The sequence below is a fragment of the Podospora pseudoanserina genome, chromosome 2 (assembly GCF_035222485.1).
Source record: "Podospora pseudoanserina strain CBS 124.78 chromosome 2, whole genome shotgun sequence".
NCBI classification, from domain to species: domain Eukaryota; kingdom Fungi; phylum Ascomycota; class Sordariomycetes; order Sordariales; family Podosporaceae; genus Podospora; species Podospora pseudoanserina.
In genome coordinates, this window is record NC_085921.1 from 4,164,899 (window position 1) to 4,192,007 (window position 27,109).

General features: G+C 53.2%; 7 protein-coding genes across 7 annotated transcripts; 4 read left to right on the plus strand and 3 right to left on the minus strand.

Annotated features, from left to right (window-relative positions):
* The first annotated feature begins 109 nt into the window (after window positions 1-109).
* QC764_211290 (uncharacterized protein) lies at window positions 110-2,848 on the plus strand. Its single transcript, XM_062944834.1, has 2 exons — window positions 110-805; window positions 874-2,848. Exons 1-2 carry the CDS (start codon window positions 411-413, stop codon window positions 2,543-2,545), a joined length of 2,067 nt encoding a protein of 688 aa, XP_062803706.1. The 5' UTR covers window positions 110-410; the 3' UTR covers window positions 2,546-2,848.
* On the minus strand, window positions 1,888-6,887 carry GSY1 (glycogen synthase). The gene is made up of 6 exons (XM_062944835.1): window positions 5,514-6,887; window positions 5,346-5,443; window positions 5,001-5,276; window positions 3,385-4,940; window positions 2,984-3,319; window positions 1,888-2,683 (listed from the first exon to the last, which is right to left on the minus strand). The coding sequence occupies exons 1-5, from the start codon at window positions 5,590-5,592 to the stop codon at window positions 3,223-3,225; spliced, it is 2,106 nt and encodes a 701-aa protein (XP_062803707.1). The 5' UTR covers window positions 5,593-6,887; the 3' UTR covers window positions 1,888-2,683; window positions 2,984-3,222.
* A 1,327-nt stretch (window positions 6,888-8,214) lies between these two features.
* On the plus strand, window positions 8,215-9,177 carry QC764_211310 (uncharacterized protein; the record flags this gene model as incomplete). Its single annotated transcript, XM_062944836.1, has 1 exon — window positions 8,215-9,177. One exon carries the CDS (start codon window positions 8,215-8,217, stop codon window positions 9,175-9,177), a length of 963 nt encoding a protein of 320 aa, XP_062803708.1.
* Window positions 9,178-9,703: 526 nt separating this feature from the next.
* On the plus strand, window positions 9,704-15,739 carry LSK1 (serine/threonine protein kinase, CMGC, CDC2/CDK subfamily). The gene is made up of 2 exons (XM_062944837.1): window positions 9,704-15,149; window positions 15,224-15,739. The coding sequence occupies exons 1-2, from the start codon at window positions 11,800-11,802 to the stop codon at window positions 15,474-15,476; spliced, it is 3,603 nt and encodes a 1,200-aa protein (XP_062803709.1). The 5' UTR covers window positions 9,704-11,799; the 3' UTR covers window positions 15,477-15,739.
* Window positions 15,740-16,206: 467 nt separating this feature from the next.
* QC764_211330 (uncharacterized protein) lies at window positions 16,207-17,637 on the minus strand (the record flags this gene model as incomplete). Its single annotated transcript, XM_062944838.1, has 1 exon — window positions 16,207-17,637. One exon carries the CDS (start codon window positions 17,635-17,637, stop codon window positions 16,207-16,209), a length of 1,431 nt encoding a protein of 476 aa, XP_062803710.1.
* An 889-nt stretch (window positions 17,638-18,526) lies between these two features.
* On the minus strand, window positions 18,527-19,124 carry QC764_211340 (uncharacterized protein; the record flags this gene model as incomplete). Its single annotated transcript, XM_062944839.1, has 2 exons — window positions 18,527-18,932; window positions 18,997-19,124. The coding sequence occupies 2 exons, from the start codon at window positions 19,122-19,124 to the stop codon at window positions 18,527-18,529; spliced, it is 534 nt and encodes a 177-aa protein (XP_062803711.1).
* A 1,795-nt stretch (window positions 19,125-20,919) lies between these two features.
* Window positions 20,920-25,729, plus strand: NRP1 (Asparagine-rich protein (ARP protein)). The gene is made up of 4 exons (XM_062944840.1): window positions 20,920-21,395; window positions 21,478-22,332; window positions 22,468-25,201; window positions 25,600-25,729. The coding sequence occupies exons 1-3, from the start codon at window positions 21,231-21,233 to the stop codon at window positions 23,395-23,397; spliced, it is 1,950 nt and encodes a 649-aa protein (XP_062803712.1). The 5' UTR covers window positions 20,920-21,230; the 3' UTR covers window positions 23,398-25,201; window positions 25,600-25,729.
* Window positions 25,730-27,109: the final 1,380 nt, after the last annotated feature.

Below are 27,109 nucleotides of genomic sequence, written 5' to 3' on the forward strand. Positions count from 1 at the left end.
TCCTAATCACCGAGCTATGGTCGACTCAGCGGCACAGCTGTAGCCTATCAGCACCCGATCTGCAAAAAGATGTGTTTCAAGGACTTCTTTCAAACGTCCACTAATCTGCCACTAATAGTTAGCAGCATTTGGCCCTCAGCGCCCCCGCAGCGGGCATCCTTCTTCAATCTCCATTTTCCAGCCCTGTGGTTTGAACTGTTGGGACCCCTGTTTGTGTCGACAGCTCAACGGCGGCTGGTGCTGCGCCCTCCCTGGGGATACATCTTTCTCTTACCTAGCACCACCACCCCTCCTTTTTTTTCTTTCTTTATTTTAATCTTCTTTGTTTCTCTCCCTCTCGAACCTGACTACGGCTCCACGTCTGTATGCTCACCACGCGATTGACTCATTGATCCTCGGTGCGCGCAACAATGGGCTTCTTCTCGCGCATAAAAAAGAACAAGTCGCTTGATGGCGGTGGTGGTGGGGCGGCGCATTACGATCCTAGGTTCAGCAATGACCAAACGACAACACCACGATCCAACAGTTATGACCCGAGAGATTACCAACTATCCGGCTCTGGGTTCAGGGCCATGGTGACGGGCAATTCCCCTAGATTGATTGCCCAACTGCCTGAGGGGGTGCTACGGCGTATCTTCGGACTGGTGTGCCCCCATGCCAGGGACGAGAGCTACGAGACGTTTGAGGGGAGCGCAATGATGATTGTTGGGGGGGAAGAGGAGAGGTGCATGCTTTGTGACATGAGGGATTTGGCGCATTGCGTTGGGGTGTGTAGACAGTGGAGGGGGGAGGGGGTCAAGGTTTTGTATGTGTCTCCATTCATTGCAACACAGGACAATGCTGATATTCTGGTTGGGGGGGGGGGTTGAAAAGGTATCATAGTATACGACTCGATCCGGTGCATTACTGCCCTCTGGAACCGATTCTTTCTGATCGAAGAAAACGCCGCTCGTTTTTTGACAGGAATGGCTCGCCGGAGGATCCGTGTTTGATGAGGCTGAAGCTGCTGTGTCGGACGTTGAGAGAGGACCCGGTTAGGAGGGGGGCGTTGGTGAGATATCTCAAGATGCCGTACATGCTTAGGGAAGCGGCGCAGGCGGATTTGGCGAGGACGATTGCGGTTACGCCGGGGTTGAGATATGTTGATTTACCAGAGGGCTTGTTTACCGACGAGCCGGGGTTTGTGACGTTGCGGCTGGAGGTCCAGGCGAGGTGTTTGGAGTTGAGGAAGATGAGCTACATGCGCGGGAGCGAAAACTCTTTGCAGGCGCTGGCGACGGGGAGGGTGTGGACGAGGCTGGAGGTGTTGGAGCTGAATAGGATAGGGATGGACGGGGGGATGTTGAGGTTGGTGTTGGGTGGGTTGGGGGGGTTGAAGGCGCTGAAGATGTCGGAGATGGATGTCGGGGATGAAGTTTTTTCGAGTGGGTGGGAGGAGCAGCTGCCTCCTTTTCCGGGGACGATCGAGGAGTTGGTTTTGACCGACTGCAAGAATATCACTGGGGATGGCCTGAGGTCGTGGCTATCCACCTCCCCTGAATCACGAGAGCGGCTCCGGGTGCTGACCCTTAACAACACTGGTGTCCGCGTTTGGGGGCTACACTCGATAATATCCCTCGCTCGCGGATTGAAACACCTCTCCATCGTCGAAAGGGCCACCGTCGCCATGCCTTCCTCTCCAGACCTCCAACCCCTCAGGAGCACCACCCTCGAAACCCTCCGCTACGAAATCACCTCCGCGACCCCAACCAAGAAATACGGCTCCCCACCACACAACTCCTCAAGCATAACATCATCCTACTACACCTACCTGGCCACCTCCCTCCTATCAGGCGGCCTGCCACAACTCCGCTCCGCCTACGTAAGGGACACCACCTTCCCCGACCTCCTCCTCGGCTTACCGCCTCTCCCTTTACCCTCCTTTAGTTCCTCCCCCGCCCGACCAGGCAGCTCCTCCTCCATAACACCCTTTTCGTCATCCCCATCAAGACCCGCCAATTTCGGTGGTCTCCCCCCCTTACAACCCGGCTCCTCACTGCCCAACTCCAACCCCTTCTCCCCCGGCCACCGCCCCCAAGGCAGCCTGTCCAGCCTCTCCCCCTTTGGTCAGAACCAACAACAAACCAATCGCTTCAGCAGCAACAACCCCTTCGCCAGCCTCACCACCGCCCACAACGCCTTCCTCAACCTCCCCGCAAAGCTGGAAGTTTTTACAAAATCCGAAGAGGACGACGCGCTAAACTGGAATTTTGTCCGCATCGGCGGCGGCGGTGGCGGCGGTGGAAGACAAAACAAGGGGGAGAGACCACTAAGCAGTTACGGCTTGGGTGCTGATATCTTGGGTGACGCAGGCGGTTGGAGCTCTGGTGCCGGGGCAAGGAGGAGCGTGCTTGTTGGTGGGAGGGGGGAGGGAGGCGGGTTTTTGGCTGTTCCCACTGATGTGCCGAGGGGGAGACAAGAGGAGGAACAGCAACAAGAAGAGTGGCCTAGGCCGAGGACGCGGGACGGGGAGGGGAAGAGGGAGAGGTTGGATTTGTGGAGGTGATAAATACACGATACAATGGCGTGGCTGGGACAATGAAAGGGTTGATAATGGGATACATGAATGGCATATGACGATGATGGGTTGGGTTAGGATGGGATATATACAGCTTTTTTTCTTTGGGAGCGAAATTTTTTTTTTTTGACGAGCGTGGGCAAAAAAGGAATTTGTGTGTACTATACCCCCTTTTTTTTTTTTTGTTTTTTTTTCTTTTTACTGGTAGGAACCTATCTACTCAGGCAGAAAAGCATAACCGCATTCCAATTTTCACATTTCAAGAATACAAATATCATCTCATGTTCTGAATAACGTTAGACTGACTTGGCCGCTTTAACATGACCTACAACCTCACACAACACAACATCAACCTTACAGCCTGTTGAGACACCATAAACAAAAATCTCATCAATCATAGTACATTACACCCCAAATACATCCCGGCACTTTCAATATGCATGTCGCATACAATCTACACAATGTGCTTAACTAGGTACATACAATAATTTCAAAAAAGCCTCCCCCCTCCCATCCATTCAATCCATGAACTATTTCCCTTCTCGTACACCCACCCAACACCAGTTTTTTTCAGAAACTCATTTTTCGTCCCATGAATATGCTAGACTCAATGCTTGCTAATTATACTAACCGGGCACGCTCAAAGAAAAAAGACCGGCTCTTGCTTAGTTGCCGTTGACGTGAGGGGGCGTCGCCGCTCCGCTGGGTTGCTTGGTTCGAAGGGTGAGAGGGAACGGGTACTCATCGGGGTCCTCTTCCTCACTGTCGTATCAAGGTCAACAACGGTTTCAAAGCAAAAAATGCAGTAGACCAAAAGTAAAACTTACGGAAGCTTCCACGCGACGTAGTCCTCAGTGCTGAGTCCCTCCCGACCCTCCTGGAGACTGGCAAAGTCGCCAGGAGTCATCATGCCGGTCCTGTCCCTGGGCGAGCCAGGCACCGAGAATGGCCGCGAAATCTTTTGCTCGGGGCCAGGAATGTAGTCCTCCTCCTCGTCACCATTGAACGAGGTTGGGTAGGCCCGTCTGAGGGCGAGCTGGCGAGCCTTGACATATTCCATGCCCATACGCTTCCAGTCAAGGAGGTCGCTCAGACGCTCCGTCCGGTTGCGCTGGTTGATGCGCTGGCGACGGCTCTTTTGTGTAAAGTCAAACATGCTCGAGGTAAGCTGGTTGACCGAGTCGTCCACACCCTTGTTACGGCGGTCGACGATGTAGATACCATAATCGCTCGAGTTCTCAATCAACTCCTCCATGTAGCAGCCAAAACCGGAAAGGTTGGTTGTGATGCTGGGCACACCCATCACGGTGCATTCGGCTGGCGTGTAGCCCCATGGCTCGTAGTACGACGCAAAGACACCCAAGTGTGTGCCACGCACAAAGTCGTCATAGTCAAGCGGGAGCACCGGGTTCGCAGAGTTCAGGAACTCTGGGTGGAAGATGATCTTGACGCGGTCCGATGGGTGGTTGAAGAGCTGTACCCGACGGATCTGGTTCAGAATAGGATCCTCGCTGTCGTTGACCATGTTGTGCGTGACAATAGGGGGAAGTCCGTGCCTCTTCATGGCAAAGAGACGGCGACGAAGCAAGACACGGTCCTGGCTGGTGAGGATCTCCTTGTCATCAGGCATCGGCTCTCCGTCGTGCCACTTGAGGGAGCGTTCGAAAATGCGTCTGCCAATGTTGCGCTCAATTGTGTCCACGGTGTCTCTGAGCGACTTGATAACGGCCTGGCCCTTGAGGGCCTCCACAGTCAGCGAGGTGGTCTGGGCGGGCATGATGATAAAGGCAACGACGGTGGTCTTGCTGCCAGAGCTCTTGAGGCGGTGGTTCAGACGAGCAAGGGACTCGATGAACATGTCTACACCCTTATTCCGGAACTCGTAGCGACCAGCCGTGAAGAAGTAGAGAGTGTTTTCAGGATCGAAATCGTAGTGACCATAGAAGTGACCGCGGACAAAGTCGTGGATCTTCTCCTTGGACTGTTGGTGAAGGTTCTGGAACTCGTGCATGGCGGAGAACTTGGTGACGTTGAGACCATTGGGCAGCACTCCGTCGGGCTTGCGCTTCAAGAGATGCTCGCTCTCGTACGCGGTAATGTGCGAGACGGTGGTGAAGACATCACAGGAGTGAGCCGACGCCCGCTCGATGCAGTACCGATGGTAGATACCGCGCTTGCCAGCCTCGGCGTCGACGTCAAAGTATTGCAGGTTGTTGTAGAAATCGACCGAGCCGGCGCAGAGGTACCGACCGAGAAGCGTAGCGTGGGTGGTGAAGATGGTGGTAACATCAATACGGCGCCTCTTGCACAGAGGAAGGGCGACACCGGCGAGCCACTCGTGGAAGTGGGCAATGACAGCCTTCTTCTTTTCGTGGCACACAAACTAGAACATGGTGTCAGTGAAACCGTTGCTTTGGGCGGGTTGTCAGACCCGGAACAATACCTCTCCAAGGAACCATGCGACAAGGTAACCAAACACAACAGCCTCGTTTGTTTCCTCGTCATTATCAGGGGAGGGGATAGAGGCCACGTTCCACAGATCCGTCTTCCACTCGTTCAGATAATGATATGCGGTTTTCGTGTCAAAGAGAAGGACTCTTGGCGCACCCTCGATCAGCCAGCGACCATACAGAATACCAATGCCACGATCCCTCATGGACTGAATCGTCGCAGCAAGCTCGGGGTTGGTGGGTTCGATCGCCTCGACCTCGACGGCCGCCTGAAGGGGGGTGTTAGCTGCATGGTCACGGTCACCAATGGGGGCTAATGCAGGGCAGGAGAAACTCACAGACTGGTGATTAAGGGGTCCGATGAGCGTGTAACGGTCGCCATATTCAGCAGTTGTTACTGGAGCCTTGGACTTGATCACAGAGTAGATACCACCAACTGTGCAACGAACACCCCGGTCAGCGAAGGTTCGAGAATGTTATTGCTTGAAAGCACATATCCAACATACCACGATGCGCCACTTCTGTCGCAATCTCGAAGAGGAGGTGGTTCCTGACCTCGCGAGGTTCGCGTCCGTCGTCTGCCATTTCGGAAATCTGAGAGGTGTCGTTTGGCTTCGAAAGTAACTTTGGCGGTTTCAAGTCAGCACAAGGCAAAGAGCTGAGAGGTTCGTTGATGGATGATGCAATGGTCGAAGAAATAGGTCAGACCCAAGATGCGGGGGAGGGGAAACGGGTTGCAGATGCGGTTCGGCCGGTGGATTATTGGGCCCAACAAAATCAAGGAAAAAAACGAAATAACGAATAACGGGTATTTGAGGAAGAAATATAGTTCGAAAACCCACCCCGGAAATGTATGCTAGTAAGGAATGTTCTCGCGAGACCCAAGGGAGAGGTTGGGGTCAGCTCAGCTCAGGGCGGCCGGGCACAGAAGTTGTCTTATAGGGGAACCGCAAGCAACAAGAAATGTGACGTCGGATCCGAATGTCGCGAAACGCAGGAATCGAAGCGCGGCTGGGCAACGGCAAAGCACCTTGGAATCTCCCGAAATTGGAAAGAAGTCGAGAATAGGATCACGGGGAGACGGGAAGGGGGAGGCGTCTGCCGCAGAATGGCGCTGGGCTTGGTGGGCTGGCAAGGCTGGGGCTGTTGGTTGGACAATGGCAACTGGATGACACAGGGCACAAGCAGTGTCTTGTTGTTGAGTGAGAGGGGCGGGGAAGCTTGTATCAAGTAGCTTGGGGTTTGGGTTGGTTTATAGTGCCCTGGTGGTGCTCCGGGCTGTTAGGAAAGGCACCGAGGGGGATGAAGGTGAAAGACGGCGGCGCTTGGGTTCTTGCAGGGACCGGGGAGCTTCTCGGAGCTACTGCAGTCTGATGCACTTGGTGCCCGTACCAGCCCAAGAGAACCTCTTCTGCAGCAGCTCACGTAGCTCTTCCAGGATGCCAATGGGGTGATGCGTGGATGCCCTGCAGCGATGGAACATCCGGTGGGGACCTTTGGGAGCTGCTTCGCTGCCTTACTGGACTGCTGCGGGTGCATCGAGATGGATCGCAGACCTTCTGGCGTCGAACAAGCCGGTAATATGCAGTTTTGCCGACCAACCCCCTCGCTTCTCGACCATCAACGTTAGGTCCTTCGTTGGGTTTTTTTTTTTTTGAGACTGAGAGCTTTTCCCAACACAAGGGATCCAACGTTTGCTGGTCTGTTAGAGATAACGCCATGATTCATCGATTCCACCCGTCTCGCACTCCCCTTCAGCTGCCCCTCCCCCGATGCGAGTCTTCAATCTTCCATCCAAGCCCAAACACCACACCACCACCGGGCAGCCCTACTGCGCAGCTATCCATCGCCCGCTTATTGGCACGGGAACTCTGCTAACCGCCACCGTTGCCAAGCCAGTCCGCTCGGGGATAAAATCATGAAATGTTTGTCTTTACAATTGTCTATCACTTCTATCTGGTAGAGACATGGATAGCAGCTGGAGGAGCTCTATCTCTTGCGTCATTCCGTTGATCGCGGACCCCGGCCGGGCTTAGTCATCATGACGACGGCGGGCCCTTGATCTGTGTTGCGCACTGGGCATCAGCACGTCAAGGTTCCACACGAGACTGGGGCTCGATGAAACGGCATGTCATTGCCCTGGCCTCCTATTCGCTGGCCGTTTGAATATCAACGAACATCAACGACATATATTCTCCCTTCAACCCGAGCGACACATCTCGACGCGAACACCTCTTCCCACTCAGGCATCTATGCCTGAACATCGCAAATTATGTTAGGCATCCAGTCACTCAATGCCAATGGCCCAAGTCCGTTCCAGGCTACGAGACGGCATGTGAATGGTTTGCTAGAAATCCCTCAATGCGGGCACTCATCAATTCCCAACACCTTGATATCGGGCCATGCCGTTATGGTGAGCAACGATAAGATGAATCCTATCCAGAAGACTGCCTCTTGTGTCTGATGAAGAGGCGCGGCAAAAGTTGGGTCTGTTGGCATCTACACACTGAGCCTCACGGGACTTCTAAAAATAGAACATCAAGGGGGTTTCAGATGACTTCCAACCACAAAGACTTGGTGAACAAGATCTTTGTGTGCTCGGCTCCTAACTCGGTAACCCTGTTGTCTTCTTCTGACAATGTACTGCTCGTCATGTCATGAAACTGGTCATGGTGGTTACGGCAATATACGCAGTCAGAGCTGTGTGGTGGTAAAACTTGCTTTGCTATGGGCTTCAACTCGGGCACATTATTTGGCAATGATGGCGATGTCCGCTTATTTTCGACATGAGATCTGCTGTGTCTCACAGTCATACCCATGTACCAATCGAGAGACTACTGTCATGAAGGAAAAGTCTATTTTCACCTCGACACCACGTCGAAGCGTGGAGGACCAGCTTCCAAGGGGAACAAGGCATTGTGTCCGTGGAAGACAAAGAGGTATACTCGGAAACTGGCATGTCCCGTATCTGCGCCCTCTTTCAACTCGAACAAATGGAACAAAGACCTCATCTGAGTCACAACGTATATAAACTTCCGCCCGCCCCTGGGAAGTAATCTGGTCTGCCATTTAATCTTCCATTCATCAAACTTCAACAACTTTCATTCATTTCATTACCAGCGTCGCTTTTTGAGTTTACTAACAGAGCCAGGTTCTTCCAAGTATCTCAGGTAAGTCTCTCTGAGAGAGCCTCGTCTACTAATCACCATGGGGAAGAACCGCAATAGAAACAAGAGCGGTGGAGGTGGCAACAACCAGGGGGGTAACAATTTTCACCAAGGTAACAACTCTCACCAAGGTAACAGCTCCCACCATGGCAGCAACTCTCACCAAGGTAACAACTCCAACCACGGCAACAACCACCACAACGTTAATAATAATAATCACAACAACAAGCAGAACAGCGGGCGTAATGGAAAGTGGAACAACAAGTGGAACAGGAACCACGGCAATAACCAGAATGGCAATGGCAATAACAACCAGAACGGTAACAACAGTAACACCGGGAGCCAGAATGGCAACAGGAATAACAACAATAACCAAAATGGAAACTGGAATAACAGCAACAACCAGACCGGGCACTGGAAGAAACGGCGTCAGCAATACTGGCAGCTCATTGCCGGAGCAGAGCACGTGGGTCAAAGCCAAGTGTTCAGCATGTTCCTGTGCCATAGCATCCGGATAGGTCTGCTAGCACAAAGCTACGCAACCGTGTGTCACGCAACCGGAGGCTACAAGTCCACAGACGAGTTTATCACCAAGCACAGAGCCCAAATCCACGACTGCGAGTTGTTTTGCGTCCAAGGCCGGTTCCAGGACCCGTCCATCACACCACATTCCCTCGCCGACAAGATCGAACAGTTCCTGGAGCAGCATGCGGCATTCATTTACGAGCAATGGATCCTGCACGACCACCTAACCCACTATCCTGGCTTCAGAATGGAGGACTTTCTCGCTTATATCCGGGGCTTCTCTATCTACTCCTGGGAGCCTGTCATCAACGCGAAGGGTGCGCAGGGGAATGACACTGATGAGGATGTTGTCATGGTTGACGACGGGAGCAGTCATACGATTTACCTCGCCCAGCTTTGCAAATTTGCGCCGCTGCCTTACCTCACTGTCAGGTTTGGTCTTGTTGACCCGGATGTATCGGGGCATAGTTTTATGTAGGTTCTCGTCGTTTGGTTTTGTAAGGTGTGTATTTGTAGGAGGAGGTGGTATAACGAAAAGCGCATAAACAAAAGCATAGACGGAGCGAGGCTGGATTTTCTGTTCAATAGGGGCACTCGGTATAGAGAGTGCGGCTCAACACAGCTAATTCTGATACTTAATCATTTGGAAGTAGAAAATCAAGACCCCATTCATTTATTTAACTCTGAAAATGTGATGTCTATACCCGTCGATCAATTCTCGATACCTTACTGTGCCCAAATATTGAGGATAAAGAAGGCCGCATCCCACGCTTGGCTGGAGCCATCTTATTCAATGACCTTACAAAGGAGCAACAGTTCTCCAGAACTGAAGCCCAAGTGAAATCTTAGCATTGTCTATGGTGATGTGCAGCTCCTGGTATAGGGTTAGGGTTACTGCCATGTCAGCTGGAAGGGGGTCACGGGGTTTAGTTACGTGGACCGTGCGCTGCAACGGCCTGACTTGGCTGGCGCGCTGGCCAGAGCTGAACTTCCACAAACAATTCCACTCCCCAAAGCACTTCATTCTCCGACCACCAACCGCGACGACTCTCAACGCGGATTCAAGCACACTACGCCATCTTTTATCGAAGCCTTTTTGCATCTCGAAATACTCTGTCCTATCCGTACGCGTATCTATCATGACGGCGAGATCGGAACCATGGAGAGCCCGCAATTCAAGCTCGGTGCGGGGCTTTGCTCTTCCAGCCAGCAGCTTGGACATCATCAATACCTAACTTGCCAGCACTACGGATTCGTCATAGCGGGCGGGACAGGCACCTATTCACTTGCCTCATGGTGAAACATGGCTGGGAAAGAATGATAATGGCCGACATTTGATACTCCGATTTGATTCAACTCTGTTTAAGCGCTTATTATGTCGGATTCCGCTCGACCCTACCCTCCATCCCCCACCCAGTCTGCGACCTCCGACCAACAGCTTCTGCATCATGACACAACACACCAGCAAGCCAGCGCCCTTCCTGGATCCTCGCCTTGCCGTAGGCCGAGCAGCTACACCATTTTCGTCCAAGGTGGTTGTATGTGACAATCGAAGCAGGGGATGATCTGGCCACAAATTGAAGTGGGCTGGATGACGCCAAAAGTGACCTACAATCACTGCTTTGGTCCCCACGGTTGATACACTTCATGGCCAACAGTATTTGTGGCTGCTTGCACCGCGTCCTTTTTACAGCACATGAACTACCTACAACACCACGCCACTCCAACGACCTTCTGGGAAGAGCTGGAGTATCTGCTTGACAATTGCCCCGCGGTCTTGCGAGTATTTGCAGTTTGCCTCGTGGTCCAATCCACGTCAGCCATCCCAAGGGTTTTCTGTTTTTATCCAGGCATTGTGCCAGGCACACGAGGCTCTCTTGGTTGTACTCCGTATGATCAGGAGGATGTCGTCTCGGAACTGCCGGGGCGCGATGCCATGACACCCCGACTTTTCTGATGTTCAACTTTTGCATTCCTTCCGCAGATGTTGCTGCCGTACGTTTGGCGTATGGCACAGCACCGACTTGCAAAAGCTACGCCAGGAACAGAGTCCCATACACTAACAGCTTCAGAGAAGCCCAGAATTGGCCCATCACTATGATGGCGGAGGTCAAGGGGGGGGAACCGACTTGTGTGGGAGCACGGTGGAAATCGTAAAGCAAATCTATCTTGCCGTATATAGTTTAGGTGGTCTTGCAGCTTGATGAACAAGTGTTAGCAACAGCCTCAGCATTTAGATGCTGCCTGGGGCTGTTTTTCAAGCTGGGGCCAGGGTCGGTGGGCAGGGATGACAGGTTCTGAGTGGGCTCAAGAAGAGCCTCAATGCCTTCTTTGTAAATGCCCATTCTGGTGGTGCTGAACACAACGCTTGACAGGAAGAGCTCGCCTGGTCTGGCAATGATCCTCTTCGAAGGCAAGAGGAGTCGCAGGGAGTATTTGGGGTCCAACTCCTGGTGTCTGGGAGGACGGGCCCGATGACACGGACAACGATCTGATCTCTCAGTTTTGGAGAACTACCACGATGGTGGAGGAGGTCCATGGCGAGAGCTGCCCCTCACCTCAACCTCGAACGCAACCGCACAAGTCCTTGGGCATTTCAATTCAACACCGAACAGGAGCTCGAGGTTGTTGCAATTTCTAACGCATCGCCATTCAGCCACCACCCAGGTCGATCCTAGCCCAAACTAACAGCAATTTGCAAAAAAAGGCACCCTGCATCTTATCAGCTGCAGGCTTTCGCCAGATACGGGCTTGCTTCCAGGTTATCAGCATCTGAGGTTGTTCTGCCAGAGTCGCCGAGTTTGGGCAAGGCGAGGCTGTGGTTTCTTTGATGGGATTGGCTGGGAGCGCACACAGCCAGGCAGAGGACGGACGGGACAGACGTTTATCAGATTCCCACGCTGGATTTGCAATTGCTCTCTCTGCTCTCCCAGGTCGCTGTCGGTGCTGCATCTACAGCGGGCCTGTAGGCGCTGGCTGGGCTGACAGCTCCGGCCCACAGCGACAACCCCTGTCTCTCGGCTATGGAAAGGCCGCCTTGACCAACTGAAGTCACCCCAACTAACCCAAAGTCAAATATCGAATCCCGTCTCGTGCTGCGATGGACCACCAGCACCAGCACAAGCACCAGCAGTCCTCAGCACAGCGTCGGCGTCGAAACTTTGGTCCACCGCCCAATGGCAGCCACCGTCCTCTCGAACGCCAACAAATCCACCCTCGGGTTGAGCATGATCTCGGCATGACTACTTCACGCAGACCGTCCGAACCCGCCGCCGCCGCTGCCGTGAATCGGTCCTCTGCACCTGCTCGCGAACGAGATAGAGAAAGAGAGCGAGACAGGAAACAGCAACACCAGCAACACCAGCACCAGCACCGCCATCCTCCCTCACCATTGCCGAATCCGAACCTTCCACCACCACCACCACCGCCGCCGCCACCTCCCCCTCCCCGAGGCCGTTCCCCGCAGTCATCAAAGTCTGAATATCCCCATCGCCGTCGCGACCGGAGCCGCAGCACCGATTACCGCCCCAGTCGTTCCTCTCGCCCATCTCAGCGCTCGCCCCATAGCCGTCGAGACCGTTCCCGCGAGCGTGACCGTGATCGTGGCCGTGACCGCGAACCAGCCCACTCCCGCGATCGCCATCCACCGGCGGACCGCCACCGTTCACGGGAAAGGTCTTCCAGGTCTAGGAAAGACGCTCGCGATCGTCAGGGTTCTCGCTCTCGCCGGCGTGCATCGCGTTCCCCAGCATCCGTGAAGCGTCCGCGCAGCCCCAGTCCATCATCCATTGGAGGGTCGCAGCCGAAGAAGTCCCGGCGGGACCGTAGCCCAGGAAGGGCAGAGAAGGACGCGCCGAAATCTCTGCCACCAAAGCCCCCACGTCGTGATCCGTCACCAGCATCCCGTGCCCGTCATTCAAGGTCTCCGGAAGGCCGTGACCATCGGCGGCCAAAGACTAGCAAACGGGCAGGACGGTCAAGGTCACCGAGTGCGTCTCGCCGGCGGAGATCCCGGTCCCGTGGAGCGGAAACTGCTGCGTCCCAATCAACACGTCGACGTAGCAGGTCCCGTCAGCGATCTCCCCACGCAGAGCACCGACGTCGGTCGGAATCCAGATCGCGCCCTCGTAGTCCAGCTGCGCGGGGTGCTAGGAGGCCCCCTTCTGTTGATACTGGGTCGCACCGCAAGCCCAGCTTCGATCTGAACTCTACTCGGACGCCACACGGAGCCTTACCCCCCGGTTCTCCGCGTGATTCGAGAGCAGCTAACCCTACTAAAAGCGAAGCCCCCACCGACGAGTCTAACAAGACCTCTGGCAAGTTTGATCCATCGTCTGGTTCGAACAGCATCGAGGTCAGCATGGGAACAAGGGGCAATTACCGCGGCGGTTTCAATCCCCAACAACAGAACTATCCTCCCCGCGGTGGCTACGGCCAGTCTTCGGGGCAAGGGACACCCGCATCATCCTTTCACGGCTCTCCGCCAGCACAGTCACCGTATGCTGGAAGCGGACGAGGATGGAATGGTGCACAGCAGTTTTCACCGCCAGGGTCAGTCCGGCGCCCCAAGAATGCAGTGCTTGCTAACTCACACGGCAACAGCCAATATTCCCAGCCATACCCACACAACAATTATGGGCCGCCTACCGGTCCTCAGAATCATTATCATTCCAATCAGACACAGACTCCGCCATACGCACCCACAGGCCCAGCATCTCAGTATCCTGCGGGCTCATATCGTGGTGGGCACAGAGGCGGACCTGGGGGGTTCCGGGGTGGTGCATTCGGTGGTGGCCGTGGGGTACCGCGCGGTGGCTTCAAGAGTGCATGGAACTCATCCCACCCCGATGGACGGACCTCGGATCCATCCCACACCAGCAATCACCAGTCTCCAGAGGCTCATGACAAGTCAGAGGCGAAAGATGTGTTGATGCAGGATGCTGATAACCCCTTCAGGCCATCTAAAGAATTGCAGGTTGAAGACGCAAGCAAGGAGGACAAGTCGAAAGATGACAAGATGGCTCCTCCGACAAGCCGTGCTCCGCCGACTGGGCCCCAGTCCCAGACACCCAACAAGTTCAGCTTCAGCATGAAGACTGCGTCAAAGCCGGTCGTGGCAGTTCCACGGCCCGAGATATCGATCAAGTTTAACGCCCCTCCTGCCCCACGAGAGCCCACTGCTGCTTCCAATCCTCTTCAGAGAGCACCCCCTACGAAGCCCGAGCGAGACAGAGAGCGAGAACGGGATAGAGATAGGGATAGGGACAGGGAGAGGGATCGAGATCGAGATAGGGACAGGGACCGAGATAGGGACAGGGACCGAGATAGGGACAGGGACCGAGATAGGGACAGATCCGGATATCCCAGAAATGCTCCCACTGAGCCTGCCTCGGCCCGCTCTCGCCCGAACGACCACCGCAGACCTCACGACCTGCCTAGCAGGCAACCAGATCCCACGCCCAAGACACGCAAAGTAAAGAAGATGATGAAGCGTCTCAAGGAGAAGCCAAAGCTCCCAGAAGATCTGGCGCGGTCCAAGTCGGTGTTCTTCCGCAGACCAGGCAACGAGTCGGTGGTCGGGTCGGGCACATACGGCAAGGTGTTTAAGGGGGTAAACGTCTACACCAAGAAGCTCGTGGCGCTCAAGCGGATCCGTATGGAGGGTGAACGCGACGGTTTTCCCGTCACGGCAGTGCGAGAAATCAAACTTCTCCGCTCGCTCAAGCACACCAATGTGGTTGAGCTGCAAGAAGTCATGGTCGAGTCGAACGAGTGCTTCATGGTGTTTGAGTACCTCTCGCACGACCTGACGGGTCTGCTGAACCACCCCAACTACACCCTGGAGCCGGCTCACAAGAAGCACCTGGCCAGACAGCTGTTTGAGGGGTTGGATTACCTGCACACGAGGGGGGTCCTGCACAGGGACATCAAAGCGGCGAACATCTTGGTTTCTAACGAGGGCGTCTTGAAGCTGGCCGACTTTGGACTGGCGCGGTTCTATGCCAAGCACCACCAGCTCGACTACACCAACCGTGTCATCACCATTTGGTACCGGTCCCCGGAGCTGTTGCTGGGGGAGACGCAGTATGGTCCCGCGGTGGATATCTGGTCTGCGGCGTGCGTGCTGGTGGAGATTTTTACCAAGAGGGTGATTTTTCCTGGGGATGGGAGCGAGATTAATCAGCTGGACAAGATACACTCTGTGCTGGGGACGCCGACGAGGTCGGAGTGGCCGGATATTGTGGAGATGCCGTGGTTTGAGTTGCTGAGGCCGACGGTGAGGATGGCGAGCCAGTTTGAGGAGAGGTACAAGGGGGTTGTGACGCCGATGGCGTATGAGCTGTTGAGGAGCATGTTTAGGTATGATCCGAAGAAGAGGCCGAGCGCGGGGGAGGTGTTGAAGCATGGGTATTTTACTGAGGAGGAGCCAGAGGCTAGGCAGGCGGTTGAGTATGTCCCCCCCATTTGCAGCGTTTTTTTGTTTTTTTTATGATGGGAGGTTGGTTGCTAATTATTTGAAACAGGCTGAGAGATGTCCAGGGTGACTGGCATGAATTCGAGAGCAAGGCGTTGAGGAGGGAGAAGGAGAAGAAGGAACGGGAGGAGAAGGATCGGAAGGAGAGGGAGAAGAAGGGGGTTGCCACGGCCAAGGGGGAAAAGGAAAAGGGGGAGAGGAAGAGGCCGATTGAGGGAGGAGGGGATGCTGCGCAGAGGGAGGCGAAGAGGCTGCATGTGGAGGAGGGTTCGGGGTCGGGGTCGGGGTCAAAAGCGAGATGAGCAAGCAGTTAATGCGTAGAGGACGTCATGGTGTACGACTACTACATAAAAGTCAAAATTGGGTGAAATAAAGGGATATACAATCACGGCTGGGAAGGGATGGGGGATAGCGGTTGGGTTTTGTATGTGAGTAGCATTATTGTTATGGGTTTATGCGGTTAAGACCAAGCGGAAAGGATGTGGGGTATAGGGAGATGAGAAAAAGAGATAGGAGATCTTTGTTGATAGAAATCACAATGGATTCAAGCAATGATTGATGATGGATGGTGTTTGTTTGGATCAATTTGTAGGAGAGGTTAGATGTGCCAAGAATTTACCCCTATTTTTTTGGGTCAGAGCCCCCCTTTTTTTTTTTTTTTTGTGGTTGAGGAGCCAAGCGGCGCAGTAGGATTGACTAATGCATGGTGAATAACCCAACACCAAATAAAAATGTATAAGAGTTTCTGAGTTACAAAGGCCGCTTGATCACATTTCCCAAAACGAGTTGGCAAAAGGCCATTGCAGATGTCAGTCTATCCCAAAGAAAATCCCTCGGCTTGATATATATCCCATCATCAAATCGTATGTTTCCCATCCAATCGGTAGTCTACCTAGACCTGGCGCTCTCGCGTATAGATTTCACAAAACATCCCAAGTAAACATGCTGTGTTTCTGTTCCTTTTGTTCTGTAAACTATTGTATCCCTCATGTGCATGTGCTGTTGTCGTCGTTGTTGCTGTCGCCAGTCACGTCACCTCCTCCCCTCCGACGGCGCCTTGAGCAACTCCCTCAGCCTCCCCTCTGCATTCCTCCTTCCCTGTGGTGTTGATGATGAAGCCGGTGTCTGCCACGGCACCCAGCTCCCAAACAAATTCCCACTTGACGATCTCGGGTTTTGGTTGTAATAAGTGTAGTGGCTCTGGTGCCCCTCATGTGGCAGCTCCTCATAATACCGTGGCTGCTGCTGCTGCCACACACCCTCAGTAGCGGTAGTACTAGAGCAAGTCCTGACCCCAATATCACTCCCACTCACCCTCGGCGCCACCACCTCCCCCTTAACCAGCCCCCCCTCACCCTCCATAATCGCATTCGCGAAACTCGCCGACCGTTTCCTCTCCAACCTCTTACTTGACTCCCCACCCCCCTTGCCCTTCCGCCCCCTCACCCCCTCAACAACCTCCCCCGCCCCCTTCTGTTGTTGTCTCATCCCATCTCCCCCCTCAGAGGAACAACTCCGACTACAGCTCATAATAGTCTCCAACCTCCCCTCAGCCACACTCTTTTTCCCCCTCCTACTCCTCGGTTGTTGTTGTTGTTGTTGTTCCGTCACAAACCCCGCCCCCGACCCATGAGGCGCAACATGAACCTCGTACTGATTCGACAACGAGTACCGACTCCTAGCACAAATCTCCGCTATCCTATCCAAATCAGCACTGATATCACCCTGTTGCTGCTGGCCCGCATCCTGAACAAAAGACCTAAACGAAAACGCCTCCAGAGGCGGGAGTTTAGGTTCTTCTTGTCGTCGCTGTTCCCTCCCCCCCCATGTCCAACCCCCCAGCAAGAACCCCGATCGCGGTTTCGACGACGCCGACCCTGACTGGTGTTGTTTCGGCGGCATGGTTGCTGCTGTTGTTTCTTCGGATGACAGTGTTGCTTGCGTAGTGGTGGTAGTGACGTCAAGATTCGAACTACCAGTCGTCGCCACCCCAGAACTCAACACACGACCGCGCCGGCTCCGACGTCGCTGATCCCCCCCACCACCGCTATACGTCCGAACCACCACCGGCCCCGTCGTCGTCGTCGTCGTCAAACTCCCCTGCTCACTACCCCCGCTCTCCGCAGCCGAAGGGAACCTGTTGCTCAACTTCCTCAGCGCAGTCGCCGTGGTGCTGTTCTTCCCACTACTACCAACCGGTCTCCCCTCCGCCCTGGTCCCGTCAACAAAAGACGACGGGTCACTGCTAGAAGAGAACAAAACCCCAGTCACAAACCCCAATGGGAACGACCTCCTTCTTTTGGATTTGGTAGTAGTAGTAGTAGTAGTTGTTGTTGTTCTTGTTATGGCCGAGTTAAGATCGACTGCCACCTCAGGGTTGGAGGAAGATGAGGACTGCGGTGATAATTCAGAGGAATCAGATCCCCCCGGGGGGCCATCCGCCCTATTATTGTACACATCCATCCTATATGCACCCAAGCCCAGCAGCAACTTCTCTCTGCTGCTTAAACGAAACGGGTAGCTTTACTTCTCTGCAGCTGCACCATGCAGGTGCCGTGGTATCAGGGAGCGCGCGCGCGCGCAGGCGCCGAACGAAACAAAGGGAAAAGGAAAAAAACAAGGAGCAATAGAGGAGACGTGGTCGTGAATGTAGGGAGGCCCGAAGGTGTCGTGGACGCGGAACAGATTGACGGGGATGGGGGGGGCACGGCACAGGGAGAGAAAATGGGGAGGGGCAAGTAGGAAAAGCCCTATCCCGTCCACTTGATTCGATCGATCAGAAACCGCAAAAGAAGCTCACTGGCTGCCGTCATTGGATGACAGCAGGCGGCCTTGTATGCAAGCAGTCGTGGCTGTCGTTCAAAGGTCTGTGGTCGAGGTCGACTGCAGTGGGAGCATGCACCATCATTTAAGCGGGGTTGAACAAGAGGGTTGTGGCCCAAGCTTTCGGGAAACAGGGGTCCACTCAGCCCAACCTCACCCTCCTTGGAGAACATCACACAAGCACAGGAACAGATAGCAAACACAAGGGTGAGATAGCGCTAAGAGCGCCTATCTCGTGCTCGAGTAATTCTGAGCACTCTCAATTGTTGAGCTTTTCCTGTGTTTTCTGTGGTGCGAGGCGGCCACCGGCCAACTCAAAAAAAAAAGCACACTTCAGCCCGGTTCAGTCATCAAACCAGATAGCAAAAAATGTGTTTGATTAGCCATGTCTTGTTGTAACCAGAGATACCCAGAAGAATACTTAGGTTGCCCAACACTACTCCACCATGCCCTCTTTTGACTCTTTCCAAGCAGTCTCTCGTCACTGATCACCCCTTTATCCCTTCAATGGGAATGTCTAGGCCTTCGCCTATGAAGAAGCGCCGTCATTGTTATCAAGAAGTGGAAGCGGCGACATTGCCGGGGTTGGCTCCGAAGCTGCGGCTTGGGTGGTTGTTTTCTGTGCGGGTTTTGTCGAAGGACCAGATGTCGAGACTGGGGTTGATATAGCAGACGGTGTTGAGGTCTGTTCAGCAGTAGGCTTCTGTTCTTGGGCTGGCTTCTCCTGCACGGCCGGATTGCTCCGATGGGGTTGTACCTCTTTGGTGGAAGTCCTGGGGGTTGGAAGGCTTGCGGTGCTTCGGTTTCGAGTGCTGATTCGCTGAAGCTTATCGCAAAATACAAACGGACGTCCGCCGTCGATTGGCTTCAGAAGCTTCTTGTTGTCCAGATACACGTATACGAGGTACCAGAGGTGCAAGTAGGCGGGGATCACGCTATGTGGGTGGACCATCAGTTGACCGACCGGGTTTTGGTCCATAAATGGAGCGTATCTCGTACCCAAAAATGAGGAGACAGAGGTTGATATACACATCAGTTCCACACCCTGTTAAGAGCGCCACACCGAGAGGAGGGAAGAAGAATCCGAGGAAAAGGGCGAAGAATGCGGTACCATCGAAACCTGCCATGGTGAGATTGTCTTGGCGGAGCTGCAGTGGTAGGACAAGGCTGACGATGGTGATGTTGAGCTTGAGGATGGTGGGGAGAATCCAAATGGTACATCGGTAAGTTCCAGATCCCTTTAGGTCAGATAAGATTCCCTTCCACCTCCCAAGCGGGAAGCGCCTTCCATGCCGTGCGGCATTGAGGTGGATACCTATTCCAAGTTAGCCAGCGAATTGAAGTGGCAGAAGTAACTTCCACCTTGAACTTGAAATGGCCTGTTGTTGGTGTTGGCGGAAGGAGCACACCACCTGGGTGCACAAGTGAACTCCCGGCTCGGCAGGAGCTATCCGTACAGTACAATCCCCGATCCCGAACCCGAACATGTGGAGAAAGCCGGTGCCGGGGTGTGGGCTCGGAACGAAATGATGGCTCGCCTAACTCCCCGTCGGCAGGTTGAAAGGGGGCCGCAGCCGGGGAGCCTTCCACAGCTTCCCCCTCCACCCCTGGAGAACCGATGCTGCAGGACCCACGGGCAAATCACCGTCAACGTCGTCATCTGATGCTCCTGCTGTAATCTCGTAGGCAGTAGGGGGCAAAAGAAAAAAAAAGAAAAACAGTTGTAAGTGCCTGGCTGAAGCCACGAACACCTCAAAACTCTGAATATCCCCTCTGAAATCATTGATGGCGTTTGGCTGCACATTGGCTTCGACTGAGACTCCGCAGTTTTACCTACCCATCACGCAGTTATCGCTCAGGCTCAGGCCGCGTGACTCCAACACAGTGCCTGCCGATGACGCATATCGCGGACTCGGGCATCAATCGCAACTCCATCGCTGATACGAGAGAGCTTTTTAAGACGTGATGCAAAAATCGCCAACAAAGTGACAAAGCGCAAGGAGAACTCTAAATAATGGACACCAACATATTGTTAGCACACCAAAGAAACGACGCATTGGACTTTCTGAGTGGGAGGAGACGCGGTCCTGAAGAAGCTTCATCAGCCTCGCATGATAAGCGTGATGCTTCCTCCACCAGCAAGCACAAAACGAGGTCCCGTGGAGAGCATCAATTGATGTTGGGAATTTAGGCGTTGCTTTAACTTGGCCCATCACCATAGTGTCCACCCTCTCTTGCCAAAGCCCAGGCTTTCTTATAGAGAGGTGTCAACCCATCCCTCTGCCCGTCTTCGACAGAGTCTGTTACAGCCTGGTGTTTTCGCGAAACGAACCGTAAGCTAAACTGAGCTCCGACTCGGCGCGATCACATCAGCACCTTGGGGACGAGGCAACTGTCCGATATCTAGCTAGGTGGCAGTTACTGAGGTTCTCAAGGTGCTGCCCCGATCTGTCTCTTGTTCGCGCTCACGCTCACGCTCACGCTCACGCTCACGCAAACTTACAAATCGGAACGAACCTTCAAGACAATCACCACTACACGACAACTTGGAAGCGGTCAGTATCCACAACATTCATTGCCCTGTTGTTGAGACGGTTGAGACTCTATAACAAGTGGATTTGGGTGATGATTTGACCGGGATGCATCCGTCACTGTTTACCAAAAGGGTATCCTATTATTTCTCCCTATCGTTTCCGCCCATACTGAAACTGAATCCTCCCTGAATCTTATGGCCCTCTCCCCGCTGCCGTCATCCTTCCCCCACAGACCCTACTCTGCTTTTTTTCAGCTGAATTTGTACGATGGCAGGTACAAGATGTGCAAAAATTATACAAGAAAGGTCAGTTGGCGAGATGTGCTGGGTGATGGATGGTGCACACGCAGTTTGTCAGTTGGCACTGCCAGCAGCCAGCCAGCGTCCCAGCGCTGCCCCCCTGCGGAGTCCACCGTGGGTGCGGGCATGGAGTGGGTCGTTGGACTCGGCAACTCCCTTCTGCTGGTCCGCGACCTTGGTCATTGAAAAAGCCACCGCCGTTCGTTTGCTGCTCCCCTTTGAAGCTTGCCATCCACGACACCTCATCAGCAGCAGCAGGAGGAAGCCACCGTCGTCACAACCCAATCATCAGCTTAATTAACACCCTTATCAGCAATTAGGTTTCGCTGCCGCCGCCACTTTAAATTGTCCCCATCGCGCTGTTCGAGTTACGAGCTCGACCACGCCTGTCCTCGGAGACATGGCTACTCCCCAACAAACCCCCCCTTTCAGAACCGACCGATACGTCGTGATCCACGTCGCCACCACTTGCGACGAGCACGGTGTCTATGTCACCAAGGACTCGGCCGAGGTCATCGAGCTCGGCTGGATCCTGCTCGACGCCAACAGCATCGACCTTCACGAGGTGGGCCAAACACCCAAAACCTAACAGCCCCTGAGGAAAAAAAAAAAACCATGTTTTCTAACCCGTTGCTCCTGCCCGTCAGCTTCACCGCGAAAGCGTCCTTGTCAAGCCTGTCAACACCCCCATCACCCCCCTTTGCAGTGAGTTTCCGCCGTTCTCGTCCCGCCGATGCTCAATTGCTATCTCGGCCACCTTGATCAACTTTGCTTTGCTGACCGTCTGTCTGCTAGCGAGCCTGACCACTCTCACATGGGAACACGTCCGGAATGCGGGCACTTTCCGGGATGCCATCAACCGTTTCGACGCCTTTGCCTCCGAACACCTGCTCTCGAATGACCTTGACTTCGTTTTCGTCACGCTCGAAGCTTGGGACCTGCGCGTTCAGCTTCCCCGTGAGGCCCGTGACAAGTCCGTTGTGCTGCCCCCCTATCTTCAACACTCGCGCACCTTTGAGCTCCGGACCGAATATCAGAGATGGCAGCAGCACCATCCCGAGTCTCTTCCATTCGGCCCCTCGTCTCTGGCTAACATTTGTGCTGCCTTGGAAGTCGAGCCTGTCCAGAATAGTGCCCCGATCAAGCACAACCTCCCCTTCCACCTCCAGGCACTGGCCCCTGCCTCCCCTCGCCGCGCCATGGACGAGGCTGTGACTCTCACTCGTGTGCTGAGGGGTCTGATCAAAAAGTCCCAGCCAGCCCACGAGCACCCTGGTGTTCTCAGCCAGCCCATGGATGCTCGTACCGACGTCCGGGCTTTCCTTTCGGAACGGAGTAAGATCCTCCACATGTCAGGCCTGCCCCACGACACCACACAGAGCGAGCTGGAAAGTTGGTTTACTCAATTTGGCGGTCGTCCCATCGCTTTCTGGACTCTGCGTACCCCTGAGCAGTCCAAGCCCACTGGCAGCGGCTTCGCCGTGTTTTCTTCCCACGAGGAGGTAAGTCACCGCTTGTTTCTATGGAGCTCCAAACATCACCCACACCGCCCAGTGGCCCATTCCCCCCCTGTGACCCACTATGATGCGCTATGTCTTTGTTGATTCGCTCTAACTGGGAAAAAAAAAAAAAAACAGGCTGCCGAAAGTCTGTGCATGAACGGCCGTGCATTGAATGAAAAGGCCATCGAAGTCTCTCCCAGCTCTAGTCGCGTTCTGGACAAGGCGGCCAACATCCTCATGCCATTTCCACCCAGCAAGAACAGGCCTCGGCCCGGCGACTGGACCTGCCCGTCATGCGGCTTCTCCAACTTCCAAAGACGCACAGCGTGCTTCCGTTGCTCGTTCCCTGCCGTTAGCGCTGGTCCCACCGGCGAGATGGGCTATGGGTATGGATATGGCCCCCCGGCCATGATGGGCCCTCCTCCTCACCATATTGGCCATCACGGACACGGTGGCGGACACGGCGGTGGCCGCATGGGCGGCTCTGGTGTCGTTCCTTTCCGGGCCGGCGACTGGAAGTGTGGCAACGAGGTTTGCGGTTACCACAACTTTGCCAAGAACCAAAACTGTCTTCGATGTGGTGCTGGCCGCGCCACGGCTGCTGTGGTAGCTGACTCTGGATATCCTTCCCCGATGGATGCCGGGTCTTCGTACAACATGGGACACGGCTCGATCGGCTCTGCCCCCGGCCCTGGTTCGTTTGCTGGCCCTGGTGGTTTTGGCTCCGGCGCAGGCTACGGTCAGCACTTTGCTGGCCCCCAGAGCACGTACGCTCTTCCCTCTGGCATTGGTGGCGGCGCTGCCCCGTATCCTCCTTTGAACACTCACTTTGGACCCGCCCCTGGGTCTCACTCGGCTGGTCCCTTTGACAGCCGTGCCGTGGAGACGGCCTTCCAATCCGCTGGTAACGGGCCCGCTTCTGCCGGTCCTGGCAACAACTTCTACGGACAAAATGAAAATGACCCCTTCGCTTTCCTTTCCTCAGGCATGAACAACCTTTCGGTCAGCAACCAGGACGCCCGTCAGAATGGCGGCTCAGCGCCTCCCAACAAGTCCCCAGCCTAAGGATAAGGGGGACTGAGATTGGCGCCGGAGTCCGGGAAACATTTCAACACTTGTTTTTTAGGGGTCTGTGCTGGGCTTTTTTTGGAAGGCTGTACTTTGGAGGTTTGGAGGGCGGTTACTACTACTGGGTTTGTGCGGGTGGCGGCGGCGGCGGCGGCGGTTGGTAAAAAGTTGCAATGGGATGGAAAGACAAAAGAACAATGCCATGCTCACAGGGCGTCACCGGGACGGAGTTTTTTCGGGACCGACAAACACACAGCAGCTGGGATCTCTCCATGTTCCCCGTTGACACATGGGAATCAATACGCCCCTGACAAGAATTTCATTCAAAGCTCGATAATACACCATGGTTCAAGGTTCGGGACATGCGGGATGGGCTATACAGGACAGGTGGGCGTGCATAGCGAGGCGTGGACAGGGTATATGGTCACATTTCTCCAAGGTCAGTGGTACCGGACCTGAGACTTGTTCCTTTTCTGTGTGTTTCCAAGCTCGCTTTTCCCTTCAACGCTTTCTGCGTTTTTTGTTTGATTCGCAGTTGCTTTCTTTCTTTGTTCTTTGTTTCTTTCTTTCTTTCTCTGCTTTATCTGCTGCGTATCTCAAGTCACTCATTTCTGCGGTGGAATCAAAATACATTTCTATGGCTGGCTGGCTGGACGGGGAAGGGGACGGGTACAGGGGGAGGCGAAGGGTGTTGGCTTTGGGACTGGGGTCTGGGTTGGTCGGTAGGAAGGGATGGGAAGCGTAACCGGACAGCGAAAGGGGTACGGTTGGGGTGTTTTCTTTCTTCTTGTTTGTGCCCATGTTGTGTGTTTAAATTTACTACTTGAGAATTGCTGTTGTCTCTGTTCTGTTTCGTTCTTGTTGTTCTACCCACCTTATGCATCTCACAATTTCCACATACCTTCTCCTCGAGGATCTCGACCTACCTCAAGTCAACTCAACCAACTACACCTCACATATATCGGGTCACTCACCTTTTGCTGTTCAGTTGTTATACATACCTTGTACCCTACTACTTGCTTCCGTTTTGATGCCAGTGTTTGTTTGCTTGTGTCAACCCTCAAATTTGTGGGTTTTTTTGGACGATTTTTTTGGACGATAGATTGCTTTGCTGACTGAACGAGGCATGAGGTGGGGAGCATGATGAAAAAAACGTTCTGATGCGATTTATGATGACTATCCTATGAAAAAAAAACCCTATAAAAATAATAAACAAAATAAAATAAAAAGGAAAAGAAAAAGGGCCGGAGCCCAATGCAAGAAAAGCGAACAGTGGCCTTGCCCACTGTCAAGACGACAAAATGTACGCATGTGACGAGGCCTAGAATAGCGCCCGAACGAGTGGCGTCGATGCGATTCATAATTGTCTCACTGGAGAATATGGCTATACTAGCACATGCGTAACTTTTGCCGTTTAGACAGTGGGCAAGGCCATTGTTCCCTTTTCTTGCCTTGGGATCCGGCCTTTTTTTTTTATACAAACAAAAAATATAAAAATTATTTATCATGGCTATATACTAGGCCGGGGCATAGCGTGGCGCCAGTTCTTTCTTCTCGGCTGTTTGGCTGCAGACCAAGCTGCGTGCTATGAGACACTTTTAGAGATTTGTGTCAAGGTGACCAAATGGGCGATGGAGGTGGTTCAACAGAGGAGCGGGCATGGGTTTGTGAGGGTTTTTAAAAAGGTGGCTGGCTGGCTCATTCAACCCGAGATTGTGTCATATTGGTTTTTTTTGATAGGGCTGTTGAATCAATCTTCCGACCCTGGGATTTGGAGCTGTTGAGCGATGTTTTACTGTGAGTATGATGATGATGTTTGGGATTTGGGTGTTTTTGGCATTGGTTTTGGCATGGCATGGCGACAGGATACCCCTTTGGCAAATTAACTTATTAACTCACTAACTATTTGGACTGTTTTGGTCCCTTTACACAGCGGTCCATTGACACATTTCTCGTTTACACATGAACGACACACTACTCATTCTCATCACTCACTCACTACCAACTTCTTCTTCTTCTTCTTCTTCTTCTTCTTCTTCTTCTTCTTCTTCTTCTTCTCTCACCTACCATCAACATTTATTCACACATACTCTCTCTCTCTTTCTCTTCATCATCAACCTTCTTCACAGAGCAAAACAATCCCAATAATGCATTTCTAAAGAAAGCTAACTTACAAAAAACCGCGTTAGTTGGTTCTCTCTCTCTCTCTCTCTCGCACGCTCTCGCTCTCGCCTACCTATTCGATTTTCATACATACATCATAGATTCAGCGTACCTACCTACTATGGGCAATCCCTTTGCGTAATGATGATTACAATTATAATTACATCACTGTTCAATACCTTGCTTGTTGCTCCCGTGGAGAAACATATATCACACACATCATGTCCTGCTTAGTTGTAACTATATCGTTGAACGAGATACCCCTTGGTTTGTTTGCTTTGAATTGCACTACACCCTTGACAGCAAATCCCGTGTTAGGGAGACAAATATCTGCTTTTCAGGGGCGGGAAACTTGAATCCTTTTTTTTTTTTTTTTTTTTCAAATTTTCTTTTTGTCTCTTCTTGTTTCCCTTCTCACTGGGGATGGTACACCAAGGACTTTTTCGTCCGTGTACCCGGAGGAGGTACGGGTACATACATACATGAACAGATATCACTTGTTTAAATAATCAACACACTTCATACGGAACATTGTTTAGAAAATAAATAAGAAAAAAAAAAAAAAAAAAAAAAAAAAAAAGAAAAGGAAGAAACAAGAATATATTCTCACTCATCTACCTGGAGGTTACAACCTTTACTTACCCACTCCCTAACACAGAGAACAAAGACGCTCACTCACTCCTTCACTCACCTACCTACCTACCTACCTACCTCCATAACACCTACCTACCTCCATAACACCTACCTACCTCCATAACACCTACCTACCTAGCGAGCATCCTCAACCCCCCCCCCCGCCCCGCCCCGCCCCCCCCCGTCCGTCCCATCCCGTTTCATCCCCTGTCTCACCCCCATCAGGCTTCGTAAAGCATAATCCCTCGTCTCACACCCCCCTTCGTCTAAACACCCTACTAACCATCTGCTGACACTGGGGGTTGCTGCACGCAAGATCCTCCCGTCTGGCGTCATGTTCCCTGCCGCAGACGCAGCAGGTCCAGGTCGTGATATAAACGGTGACGGGCATTTTCGCGAGGTCAGTGTTGTGGTCTGCAGGTATTAGTTGGTGGTGATGGTGATTGATGGTGATGAGAGAGAGGTGTAAAAGAGAAGCGAGGGACAGGGGGTTGTTAAATACAACATCCACGGGGAGAGTGACATGGAGAGAGTGATGATAACTAGAGCGTTGTCTCTTGAGATGGGAACAACGCCATTGTCCCCTTGAATTTCTGTACAATTTCCTACCTACTCTACTCGCTTCGCAAGGGCAATAACATGCCATTAGAGCGGTTGAAAGGAAGCCACAGACGACATACTCACCCAGAATAACTAGTTCAACACAGACAAGTCCTCGCCAGTCAAACCAGCACACCGGACACTTCACATTTCACAGCACAAATCCGTCCATCCATCTGGAATGGAACCCTCCGTTTCTTAAACCCTACTCGCTATATCAAATTCTGTTCTGTCTCGCTATACCTCCCTCCCCCCCCCTTTTTCCCCACAACCCAACTCAAACCATAAAAAAACACAAAAGAAACAAAAAGAA

Bases quoted from the DNA above. Each gene is read 5' to 3' on its own strand.
- QC764_211290 (XM_062944834.1), top strand. From the start codon at position 411: ATGGGCTTCTTCTCGCGCATAAAAAAGAACAAGTCGCTTGATGGCGGT. The intron at 806-873 runs GTATGTGTCTCC...GGGGTTGAAAAG, and splicing joins GGGGAGGGGGTCAAGGTTTT to GTATCATAGTATACGACTCG.
- GSY1 (XM_062944835.1), bottom strand. From the start codon at position 5,592: ATGGCAGACGACGGACGCGAACCTCGCGAGGTCAGGAACCACCTCCTC. The intron at 5,444-5,513 runs GTATGTTGGATA...TTCGTTGCACAG, and splicing joins GACAGAAGTGGCGCATCGTG to TTGGTGGTATCTACTCTGTG. The intron at 3,320-3,384 runs GTAAGTTTTACT...TTGATACGACAG, and splicing joins TACGTCGCGTGGAAGCTTCC to TGAGGAAGAGGACCCCGATG.
- LSK1 (XM_062944837.1), top strand. From the start codon at position 11,800: ATGGACCACCAGCACCAGCACAAGCACCAGCAGTCCTCAGCACAGCGT. The intron at 15,150-15,223 runs GTATGTCCCCCC...TATTTGAAACAG, and splicing joins GAGGCTAGGCAGGCGGTTGA to GCTGAGAGATGTCCAGGGTG.
- NRP1 (XM_062944840.1), top strand. From the start codon at position 21,231: ATGGCTACTCCCCAACAAACCCCCCCTTTCAGAACCGACCGATACGTC. The intron at 21,396-21,477 runs GTGGGCCAAACA...CCTGCCCGTCAG, and splicing joins ACAGCATCGACCTTCACGAG to CTTCACCGCGAAAGCGTCCT. The intron at 22,333-22,467 runs GTAAGTCACCGC...AAAAAAAAACAG, and splicing joins TGTTTTCTTCCCACGAGGAG to GCTGCCGAAAGTCTGTGCAT.